Below are 12,225 nucleotides of genomic sequence, written 5' to 3' on the forward strand. Positions count from 1 at the left end.
CTGGGGCGGCTGGCCGGAGGAGCCAGCCTGAAACCACTCCCCAAAGCCTTTCTGGAACATTCCCTGGAGTGGCTGGAGCAGCTCTAGGTTTTCAGGAGGACTTGGGCCAGTCCTTGCACGGGATTTGGGCATCTCTCACCCAGGATGCTGCAAGGACGCTTCGGGCTGGACAGAGAATTTCTTGGAGACTATGCGAAGGCTTCATGTCACATTCTCTGTCTCCATCTGAGATGTCCCAGAGGCCATCCCCTCCATTCTCTTGCCTTTGGGATAGGTCAGGCTTCTCTTACTGCCCTACGGGGAGAGGCAGAGCTGGCCCACTCCTGATCTCTGGGCAGTAGGGATGGAGGGAGCTGAGTCATGGGTCACCCCCAGACCACAGGAGTGTCTGACAGTGCAGGTGGGACAAGGTCTGTTAGTGGCCCCATCCACGGCAGTAGGGCATCTGCTTTGAGTAGCTCATTGGCTATGGAAGAGGTCAAGGTGACAAGGTCCAGGGGTCAAGAGTTACTGTCACGTCAGGAGCTTGGACTGTGGCCAAGGTAAGGAGCTGGGGGTCCATCCGGAGTTCCATGACTCAGCGGGAGACTAGAGCCAGGAGGTGGCCATAAGCCTAATGCCTTTGGGGGTTGGTCGGGAAACAAAATGGTAAGCAGCAGTCACGTGTGAACAACAGGGAGTGGTAGGGCCTACGGTGAGCCACGGAACATCCCCCAGCCTGAAAGGCACCAGAACGCAGTCGAAATCGGTAACACAAAGAACCCTGTGACGGAGGTCGCCTCTGTGGCTGTGCCCAGGGTCTGTCCTTGGGGACATTCAGGGCGCTGCCTGTGGGTGGAAGCCGGAGTCTTCTCTCGAACTCTCGCCCCATGTGCTGTGTTAACCCCGAGCCTACTGCTGCCTGGAAGCGCCACAGCTGATCACGAGTGATGGCCACCATCACTGAGCGCTCGCTCTGTGGCGAGGGTACCTGTTAATCACCCACCCCTCAACTCTGAGAAGCAGGTACAGTCATTCTCACTTCCCTCTTACAGATGGGGAAACGGAGGCACGGGGCAGGGAAGCAATTTCTCAGTCAGCAGTAAAGCCAGGACTCTAGCCCAATGGTCCATCCTTCACCACCCCACAGCCCTGCCCGTGTCCTGGTCACACCGCTTGTCCCAAAGAACCGCTAGGGTTGGGACCAACAGATGGCATAATGGTTACGTCGCTGGACTCCCACACAGTAGACTGCGGTTTGAGTCCCAGATCCGCTGGTGGCTTAAAACTCACACACACGTGCGTGCCCGAGATCCTGAGAGGAGAATGGAGGAGAAAGGACTGCCATGTGGCCATAGCTGCCCTGGGGGATGATTTCTCACTTTCTGTCTCTCTCTCTTTCTCTCTGTCTCTCTGGTAAGCACACATGCCCAATAGCAAAAATCTCTCTTAGAAAAAACAAAGAGAGAACTGCTGGGGTCAGCCCTCCCAGAGGTCTTGCAGCTAAGAAGTGGCGGGCAGACGGACCTGTGTCCAGGTCCAGGGGCCCTGCTCTCTCCTTCTCTGTCCCCTGGAGGGTCTGGGAGCCACCCTGACAATTGGAGTGGGACCTCGGTGATCAAGTGAGGGCAGCAGGTCTGGGGCTTTTCCGGAAGCTGCTAGGATTGGTGGAGCTGGGAGGCTTCACGGGTGGAGAGCACGCAGAGTCTGCTGGACCACAGCAAAGCCCTTGTGACTCAGCAGAAGCGCTAACGAATCCCGAATCCGGAGCCTGGAACCTGGCAGCCGCTTTCAGGCTGCCAGGCCTCAGGCTGGGTTTGCAGCCAGAGAAGCCAGGGCTGGGCTACTCCCCACACTAGTGCAGCTGGCCCGAAGAGCCAGCCTGAAACCACTCCCCAAAGCCTTTCTGGAACATTCCCTGGAGTGGCTGGAGCAGCTCTAGGTTTTCAGGAGGACTTGGGCCAGTCCTTGCACGGGATTTGGGCATCTCTCACCCAGGATGCTGCAAGGACGCTTCGGGCTGGACAGAGAATTTCTTGGAGACTATGCGAAGGCTTCATGTCACATTCTCTGTCTCCATCTGAGATGTCCCAGAGGCCATCCCCTCCATTCTCTTGCCTTTGGGATAGGTCAGGCTTCTCTTACTGCCCTACGGGGAGAGGCAGAGCTGGCCCACTCCTGATCTCTGGGCAGTAGGGATGGAGGGAGCTGAGTCATGGGTCACCCCCAGACCACAGGAGTGTCTGACAGTGCAGGTGGGACAAGGTCGGTTAGTGGCCCCATCCACGGCAGTAGGGCATCTGCTTTGAGTAGCTCAGTGGCTATGGAAGAGGTCAAGGTGACAAGGTCCAGGGGTCAAGAGTTACTGTCACGTCAGGAGCTTGGACTGTGGCCAAGGTAAGGAGCTGGGGGTCCATCCGGAGTTCCATGACTCAGCGGGAGACTAGAGCCAGGAGGTGGCCATAAGCCTAATGCCTTTGGGGGTTGGTCGGGAAACAAAATGGTAAGCAGCAGTCACGTGTGAACAACAGGGAGTGGTAGGGCCTACGGTGAGCCACGGAACATCCCCCAGCCTGAAAGGCACCAGAACGCAGTCGAAATCGGTAACACAAAGAACCCTGTGACGGAGGTCGCCTCTGTGGCTGTGCCCAGGGTCTGTCCTTGGGGACATTCAGGGCGCTGCCTGTGGGTGGAAGCCGGAGTCTTCTCTCGAACTCTCGCCCCATGTGCTGTGTTAACCCCGAGCCTACTGCTGCCTGGAAGCGCCACAGCTGATCACGAGTGATGGCCACCATCACTGAGCGCTCGCTCTGTGGCGAGGGTACCTGTTAATCACCCACCCCTCAACTCTGAGAAGCAGGTACAGTCATTCTCACTTCCCTCTTACAGATGGGGAAACGGAGGCACGGGGCAGGGAAGCAATTTCTCAGTCAGCAGTAAAGCCAGGACTCTAGCCCAATGGTCCATCCTTCACCACCCCACAGCCCTGCCCGTGTCCTGGTCACACCGCTTGTCCCAAAGAACCGCTAGGGTTGGGACCAACAGATGGCATAATGGTTACGTCGCTGGACTCCCACACAGTAGACTGCGGTTTGAGTCCCAGATCCGCTGGTGGCTTAAAACTCACACACACGTGCGTGCCCGAGATCCTGAGAGGAGAATGGAGGAGAAAGGACTGCCATGTGGCCATAGCTGCCCTGGGGGATGATTTCTCACTTTCTGTCTCTCTCTCTTTCTCTCTGTCTCTCTGGTAAGCACACATGCCCAATAGCAAAAATCTCTCTTAGAAAAAACAAAGAGAGAACTGCTGGGGTCAGCCCTCCCAGAGGTCTTGCAGCTAAGCTGTGGCGGGCAGACGGACCTGTGTCCAGGTCCAGGGGCCCTGCTCTCTCCTTCTCTGTCCCCTGGAGGGTCTGGGAGCCACCCTGACAATTGGAGTGGGACCTCGGTGATCAAGTGAGGGCAGCAGGTCTGGGGCTTTTCCGGAAGCTGCTAGGATTGGTGGAGCTGGGAGGCTTCACGGGTGGAGCACGCAGAGTCTGCTGGACCACAGCAAAGCCCTTGTGACTCAGCAGAAGCGCTAACGAATCCCGAATCCGGAGCCTCCGCAGAAGGTTCTGACCATGCCTTTAAATCAGGCCGCTGCCATTTAAGTAAGATTTAATCCCGTGGTTCAAAGTCTTCTCTTCTGCCTCCTTAGGTATGTGGTCTACGCTGCTTAGACCCTTAGGTATGTGGTCTACACCCCTGTTTAGACCCTTGTTTTGTAACTGAATCACCTGAGCTCATTTCATCGCGGCTCCTCCTAACCTAAATCACGCGAATCGCACCCTTTTTAAATCTCGCCTCGTGAAAAGGGTTTTATTTCTATCTCCCATTTTGTGCAGCTCTGCGTTTAATCTTTCACCACCTTTTTATTATTTTATTTTTACCCTTTTGTATTTTAGCTTTGTCACACTTTCATTCTTTTGCTTTTTGACATTTGGGTTTTACAATTTTACCTTGTCTAGTCAGTGCCATAAATTATTTACTTTTTCGTCTTTCTTAATGCCTTGCCTTTTTATCTCGCTCTTTATCTTCATTTTCTCTGTTATCTCTTTTAACCTTTTTGATTTTGCCCTCTTTTACCTTTTCTACTTTTAGCCACATCTACGCTCCGTTAATTGTTCACCTAACCCTTTGCTCTTTTTCTGTTCTTCCCATCTTTCACGTGTTCTCCTCCTGCGTTCCTGCGTTCCTGCGCATGCCTCGCCACTCGTTTTAGCAGTCTAATTTGTATACTGTTTGTGGACACAAAGTTGATCAGTCAAGGCTGGCAGGACATGCTCTTGTCAGGAAGTTGCCAGTGAGGGGGTCTTGCCCCCAGATTGGCGACTGGTGTCACTCCGGTCCTACTGTTCTGGCTCCATTGGCCACTTGTCACAAACCAGCGATATCCCGTCGCCTTTCCCATCATCCTCTCCACACGGTAACCAGGGACTGTGGGGAGACCCGCGGGCCCCACCTTGTCCCTGGGTGTCCATGCACTCCTGATGCCTGTTCTCCTGGGAGAACGGGGGTCTCTCCTGTCATACCCCCTCCGGTCCGGTCCCATAGCTGGTCTACGCCCCAGCCTCCAGGCACTGAGCATGCGTGTGGGACATACCAGGGGAGGACACAGAAGCATCCATAGGGCCTGTGAGCTGCCTCTGTGGGGAAGCAGGTGGGGGTTCCCTGCCCTGGCCCCCTGGAAGGCCAAGGCAGGGAGCTCAGCCTGCTCTAGGCTTTGTTCTGTGGCACCTGCCTGCTTCCCCTAACCTCAGCCTGTGGTCCTCATGCACTCACGCGGTTTATGCTAGGAGAGGCTGGTGAGGGCTGCAGCAGTCCTCAGAGAGGTTTTAGCTGTGACAGGGCTGTCTACTGAGATGGCCTGGCTTATGCCCCCAAGAGTGTCTCAGACACCCCAAGGCCTCCTGGGAGGGACTGGGCCATGCAGAGGGGCACAGCGAAGGGCAGGGAAAGGAGGCAGGGGCCTATGTCTGTCCTCCCCAGCCCTGGGTGCTAGATGCAGAGACCCTGGGCACCTCCAGAGCCACTCCTTGGGCTGAAGAGTCAGGAGGAAGTGCAATTCAGTCCTGGAAGGGAGAGAGGAAGCTACGGCTCCATCCAGAGGAGTTGCCATGGCTGCCAGCCCTTGGGACGGGCCACTGCAGAGCATGGGCCCACTGGGCTCTCCAGCACCCACCTAGCTGGGTGACTCATGGGAGGGCCTTTGCCCTGGAACTGACAGGGAGAGGTAGACCCGGGGTGTTGAGCAGTGGGTAGGGGGGCCCTTACTCCCACCCCCTGCCCGGCTTTGCTCATACCCTGGGGCTCAGGGAGTGTGAGGTGAGATAAAAAACCCAGGACATTTGCCTGTGGCCTGGGCGGAGTCACGGAGTCCCAGCTGCTCCCTAGGAGCTTTCCAAGGGACCATAAATGTCTCCACCTTTCTGCCGCCCAGCACTGCCACCCTCGGGCTTCCCGACAGCCTTCCGAGATGTACCCAGGCAGTGACGGGGCAGGGGGTGAGGAGGGTCTCTCCAGCCCAGACGGCCAGCCCCCCTCCAATCAGATGGTCCTTTCGGCAGGGGCTCCAGGCTCTTACCAGCACTGTGGTGACGATGAGTGACCTGTTCGTCAGCGAGTCGGTGACGTTGGGGCCTCGGCCTTTGGCAACCTCTGTGATGTTGAGCCCATCAGCGGGACTCCACACTCCAACCTGGACGGACAGACAGAAAGCGGTGCTGAGTCCACGTTCCCGTTGGGGGAGCTGCAGTGACCCTACAGCATCACACGTGTGCTTTGAGTGATGTCTGCCTGTCCTGCTCCTCCAGGGCCCCCAGGTGTGCAGTCTCTTGACACTGTCACCTGCCCTTGCCGGCAAACCCATTACCACTCAAGGGAATGCGCAGAGGGAGACGGTAAATGCAAAGGCAGCTCTAGGGGCCTGGAGAGGCCAGCTCAGGGCTGAGCAGGTGCCTTGTAGGGGCTCGGGGATCCAGAGTCCTGGTTGGCAGGTGCTGCCTGGGACACCTCCTGGGGAAGAGCCTGGCCACTGTCTGCTCACTCATGGGGTCTCAGCCCATGCCAGCCCTAGGCACACACGCCTCCCAGAGGCCCAGACAGGCTGCAGCCCAGAGAGGCTCGTCTCACATCTGCAGGTGGAGGAGACGACACGTGTGGTGTGCGGGGAGACAGGCCAGCCAGGAGCCTGGTCTTTGGAGCTGTTTTGGCATAAGGAGGGGACGAGCCTTGTGGGGGCACAGGTGCCCAGCTCAGAGGCAGTTCTTACAGCTGCCTCAGTGGTACTGTCCCAGTCCTTCTAGTGTCCTACTGCTACCAGGCCTCAGGCTGTGGGAGGAGGGGAGGTCAAGGAAACCGTCCTAAAGCCTCGGGCCTCTTGAAGGTCCCTTTTGACCCAGTTGTGCCCTCTCTCATCCTCTCTCTGGGAAGGCTTCGGCATGCCCACTCTGTCCTTGGCCTAGTTGAGAGGTACTCAGGAACCTTAATCAATTAAACAGAGAGGCCAAATGCAAACATCCCATTAAGAGAGCTGTGCAAAGCAGATAGCAGGAAGACGTGTAATTATGCCCGGGTAATTCCGCCTTAATCCTCCCAAAGCCACCGGCTGGAGCCGGCTGGCTCGCTATGACCCAGCTTAGCAGACAGAGGCGATGATCTGAGAGCGAGTGGCTGTACTGGGGACTTGGCGCCCTCTCAGGGCAGCATGGCTGCCCACATGGATCGCCCAGGGCCAGAGGAGAAGAGACAGGCAGACGCAGTGAAGAGGCTCTCCTCTTAAGTAGGCGGAGCTCAGAGCCAAGCTCAGCATGAGGATGCCTAGTAGAGCACCTGGGTGCAGGAGGTGCTCAGCAAACACCTGTCCAGAGGCCGCACAAGCAGCTGGAGCCCTCAGTCCAGAATACATCTACTGAGCTCCGACTGCATGCCCTGCTGGACACCAGGTGACGTGGGGATGTGAGAACAGTGAGGACTGTGGAGGCTCCGTGCTCACTATCCAGGTGGCTGTGACCAGGGGCCTCTGGTGGGCTCTGTGGCAGGCCAACCTTTGCCCAGGGATAACAGAGTTTGTCTTGGTATTAGCTATGGTCAATTTGTAGCAGCTGCCTGGAGGGCTGCTGGGAGAAGGATGGTGCAAGTGGGCTCAGAGGAAAAGAGCGCTCAATGATCAATTAGTGATGCCTGTCATAGACACAGGAGTGGGAAGGGTGGCATGTGTGCTGTCTAATTGCCACCTCGAGAATTTTAGGCCCGCCACAGAGATGGGGAGCTGAGAGAATGAAAACGGGGCAGCTAGTTGCATGAACACTGTGGTTTTGCGAGAGGAGGAAGGGCATTCTCTATTGCTGCAGGGGTTTAGACAGAAGCTGGGAGATTGTTTGACGAGAACTCGTGTAGTCTGTGAGAGGTCTTCAGAGAAGTCGTGGTGAGTGCATGGATTTCACTTTTCTTTTTTTGTGCCAAAATAAACTCATGCTTTAATGCCATTTTTCCACATATTATACTATTCAAAGTCTCCTCACATAGGGTTGAATCAACTGGCCTGGATGATCCTAATAGGATAAGAAGCCACAGCCCTTGCCCTCAAGGGACGGGAGCTATGGGGACATGAAGTAGTCACAGAGGAGTGGTGAGGTTTCCTAGCACCCCTTCCCTTGCAGAGTCCCCCAGGACTCAGTGGGAAACTCAGGAGTGGGTGGAGTAACCATGCTATAAGGTGGCGAGGCTGGTGTTGAGCCAAGGCAGAGCTGGTGCTGGTGTGAGGGACAGAGACCACACCCTACAACAGAGCAAAGGCAGGGATGCAGGAGGGATGGTGCTCCACTGGCTTTGCTGTTTTTTTTTTTTTTCCTCCTATAGGGCGTGTGCGCTCGCCAGGAAGACAGAGACAGACAGAGAGACAGAAAGCGAGAAGTCACCCTCCCAGCAGGGAGGGCCATGCCGCAATCCCTTCTCCATTCTCCTCTCGGGATCTTGGACACACATGCACACATGCCCGACGTGAGTTTAAGCCACTGGGTCTGGGACTTGAACCGTGGTCGACTACATGGGAGTCCAGTGACATAGCCATGACGCTAACTGCTGGTCCCTAGACTTCGCTGTTTCAGGGAGGGGTGGAGACTAGGCCTGGGAGGCAAGTCGGGACATTTCCCAGAGGGCTTTGAAGGCCCCAGATCAAAGGCTGAAGCTTAATGCCTGGGCCCTGGGGAGCCGCCTGCAGTTTCAGAGTGGGAGAGATCTGTGCCTGGGGAAGCCTCAGCAGTGTGCACATCCGGATGGCTGAGGGCCCGGAGTGGAGGTGGGAGAACCAGGGCCGGACCAGGGAAGGAGGGGAGGGAGAGGAGTCAGACTCCTGAAGGCCCAGAGGCGTGAGACAGGGCCTGACTACTGTCCTGGCCTCTGTCCCTACGTTTTATACACCCTGCTTTGCAGGATTAGGGGAAGACCCCAGGAGCCCCCAGGGATCAGCCTGCTGCGGGGTAGGGTGTGGCTGAGCCCCAGACCATGGGTTTCAGGGGAAACCGCCCTTTTCAGCCCAGCAGCCTGACTGAGGATTATGTTGAGGGTTCCCAGGGATCAGAACTGGCCCCATGGGTATGTTTCTGAGTTAGCCAGATGGGAGGCCCTGGCCCCAGGCAGGCTACCTTCCTCATCCAAACTCTCTGGAACCACACAGGACTTAGAGGCATGGTGTGGAGGAGCTCAGAATCCATGTGCTTCAAACTCTTCCCAAGGGTGAGACTCACCTCCAGTCTCCTAGACTAGCAATTGCTCTATCTTTACTTAAATGCCTCCAGTGACAGTCAGCTCACTACTCCCCACGCAGGCAACCCCGGTGGTTGAAAGATTCTTTCATTCACGACAGCCCTGCAGAGACTTAGAGGCAGTCTGCCCACCTGTGAGCCTGCCCACCCTGTTTTCCAGAGTAACCGTCCCTGAGGTCTCTGGCTCACAGTGACGGTTGTCTGCGATGGCCAGGCCACTGCACCCTCCAGTCTGGCCAGGCCTTCCTATTCTCTGATGGGCTCACCGAGGCACAGGCCACACTGGGTCATGCCCAGCCAAGACGGCAGCTGTGCTGGGTCTTGTCCCTGCCTCTGGGCCTCTGCCAGGGGACTGGGAAGCCCGACTTCTCTGCTCGGCCACCCTCTCCGGAGCCCACGCACCTTCTCCAGGCCGTCCTCCTTCAGGCTGATGATGTCCAGATCGAAATCTGTCCGCAAGCCACTGGTTTTGTTGAAAACAATCCGTCCAGTTAATCCTTCCCATTGAGCCTGCAGAGGGGAGAGGGCAGAGCGGCAATTCCTCGGGCTCATAAATCATCATTCGGTACAACTGTACAATGCTTCATTTTAATTACTCCTCGCACTGATACTGTTCCCCCAAGACCATGATTAATTAATAATCACCTCCATCATTGCTGGGGCTGCGGTACGAGCCGGCGATTTCCATAAATTCTATTATGCTCTTTAGCCAGCTTTACATTTGCACCTTCTCATGTACAACATCGATCTCGGATGCACTCAAATGAGCCCCCCCCTCCACGCCCCGGGAAGGGGGGAGCCTCTGTCAGATCCCTGGAGAGGGGCAGGCGAGCCCCACCAACAGGCAGAAAGACCAAGGGCCCAGCTGGCCCAGGTCTACAGCGGATCTCCGAGTAGCTCCCAAAGAGGCGGGCGACCGAGAGGGCACCTCCACCCGCCCAGCCCCGCTCTGGGGTCAGAATGCTGAGTTCGGCCGCAGTTAGCTTGGTGACCCCCCGCATGTCATTCCATTTCTCTGCCTCAGTTTCCACATCCATAAAATGGAACAACCCTAGGACTCATCTTACCAAACACTATGAAGGTGAAATGAGGTGTTGTGTAGAGTACTGAGAACAGCACCCAGCACAGGAGCCCAGAGTGCAGAACGGCTGGGTCACCCCTCAGGGGCGGGCGTCCTGTGGCTGGGAGCCCCCTCGCGGCTGTGTCCATCAGCCGTTCGGAGCTCACAGCCGCGCGGACATGTTACCTGTGGCTACTTTCGCGCTTTAACCACCACGCTGAACGGCTGCGCGGAGCCGCTGGGCCACAGAGTCCCGACAGACCAAGTTTGCTGACTCCATTCTAGTCTGTCCCCTGGGGGCCCAGAGCAGCAAGCTCCCGTTACAGACCGGAGGAGACTGAGTCAAGTTCACAGAATCAATGAGACTCAGGACGAGGCCCCACACTAGAACTCGGGCCTGGCAAGGATCAGCCTGGCAGGTGGGCAAGGCAAGGACAGGGTCCCATCACACAGACTGGGGTTTACAGAGTCAGCAAGAGTCAAGATGAGACCCTGAACTAGAACTTGGGGTCCCCTCAGCCCAGACCCATTCCCTTCCTCTACCTCCTCCACAGGTTTAGGATGGGAGGGGGGTTCCGACACCCAAACGTTCTGTCCCAGGGACCAAAGCTGAGCTTGGGAGTGAGAGAAGGGAGAAAGGACGGAGGGCGTCCAGAGAAGAGGCTCTGGGCAGGGACGGTCTGCTGTCAGGAAGCTGACTCCACGTCCTACTTTGCCACAGGCCCTTAATCCAGAAGTCTCCATGGTCTCTCCCTGGCTGGAGGCTCCCAGCACCTCAGCATACCCTCACATCCAGCCCACGAGTTCACGGGTTCACAGCCCTGGGGGTTCATCTAGGGATTCCAAACTAAAACCCTAAAGCCTCTGAGTACTGTCAAATGTGGGAAATGGGGCAGATGGGAAAGGGAGCTCAGGCAGAGGGACAGGGCCTCGGAGGGGCCAACCCCCGGAGCCCAGGAAGGAACTACCCACCTGATGGGTATTCAAAGAGGGGCGTAAAGTCGAAGCCGCACAGCCGCGGCCTAGGGTGTAGGTCCGTGCCGGCCACGTTCTCCTTTGCTGTGTCCACCCACGGTGGCGGGCAGGGGATGCTCCCTCGGGTTAGGGCCGGCCCTGGGCTGGGGAGGGAGGGCAGTGCGGGGGACCACAGCAGAGGGTCCCAGTAGGAGGCTGATGGCCGAGGGCTCCATGACCCTGACTGCTCCTCCCAGTGGGCATCCTCCCTGCCCCCCCTCACAGATGTGGACACTGAGGCTCAAGGGGGGACTGAGCTACACAGGTCCCAAGTATGGCAGCAGGACAGATGCTGTCCCTGCCGTGCAGAGCTGAAAGGTCTGGTGTCTCAGAGCAGGGAGAGTTTACATGGAGCCTGGGGAGCTGAGGATCAAGAGGCTGGGGACTGAGATGAAGAGGCGTGGAGTTGGAAAGCACTGTTTAGGACTTCACAGGGAAGCTTGGCTTCCCTGGCTTCCCTGGGGCTGGCTCCCAGGCCTGCCCGCCCCTCCTCTGCACGCCCACCCCCTCGGGCTACCTCCTGGCCCCCAGGAGAAGTCGCCCCCAGGGGAAGTCGCAGCAGGGGCCTTCAGACTGCCTCTGAGGCAACCTTCCTGCCTGTCAGCTCCAGAGGAATGAAATGCCAGCAGGTGCCTGGCCTGTCTGTGGGCGGGTGGGCAGGGGCAGGCCAGAGCCGCAGGCAGCTCCTCCCCTGTGACATTTTCTGCAGCCCGCCCCCTCAAACCCGAGCTCGGACTTGCTAAATGAGAGATGCCTTGCACGCTCTGAACTCCGGCCTGGTATTTCCCAGCTCCTCTTGAAATGCCAAGTCTTTAAAATGATTTACTGTCGCGCAGTCGGATGGGGGACGTGGGAATGGTCCGGGAAGACGGTGTGCAGGGTGCAGGCAGGCGCCCTGGCTCTGGCCGTGGCCCACCGTGGGACCACAGTCAAGTCACGTGGCTACTCTGGCCTTTAAAGTGGGGATGAGGGGATGTCTCTGCAAAGGCTCCTTAAGGAGCAGGTGGTGAGGGTCATTCCTGGGCCTGGGCCAGGCTCACAGCCCAGGGTCAGCCCCAGGGGCAGTGGCTAATCTGTTCCCTCAGGGGTTCGTGGCTGGGCCTTGAGCAGTCCAAGGAGTGAGGGGTGAACGGAGCGGGTGCACATCAAGCAGGTGACCGGGAGCCTCGGTGAGGGTGCGGCGACAATGGAAACCCAGGCTGGCAGCTGGCCCACCCACACCCGCTCAGGGCTCCCACTAACCCCCTTGGTCCCTCCAGCACCCCCAGGACACTGTTGTCACCTGTGCCACCCAGAGGGACGCTGAGGCACCCCTGTGCAGTGGCTTGTCCCATGGACAAGGGACCTGCAGTGGCTTGTCCCGAG

The 12,225-nt window shown here is 57.5% G+C and overlaps 1 protein-coding gene across 1 annotated transcript in view; it reads right to left on the reverse strand.

The window, feature by feature from the left end:
* The window catches only part of GRIK3 (glutamate ionotropic receptor kainate type subunit 3), a 251,165-nt gene that overhangs the window by 45,366 nt on the left and 193,574 nt on the right, over nt 1–12,225 (reverse strand). The window contains exons 8-9 of the mRNA XM_006158576.3: nt 9,189–9,296; nt 5,606–5,719 (exon numbers count right to left, since the gene is read on the reverse strand). Coding sequence (XP_006158638.2) covers nt 5,606–5,719; nt 9,189–9,296 — 222 coding nt within the window. The remainder of the gene's footprint in view (nt 1–5,605; nt 5,720–9,188; nt 9,297–12,225) is intronic.

The sequence above is a fragment of the Tupaia chinensis genome, unplaced genomic scaffold (genome assembly GCF_000334495.1).
Source record: "Tupaia chinensis unplaced genomic scaffold, TupChi_1.0 Scaffold000604_1, whole genome shotgun sequence".
Taxonomy (NCBI): domain Eukaryota; kingdom Metazoa; phylum Chordata; class Mammalia; order Scandentia; family Tupaiidae; genus Tupaia; species Tupaia belangeri.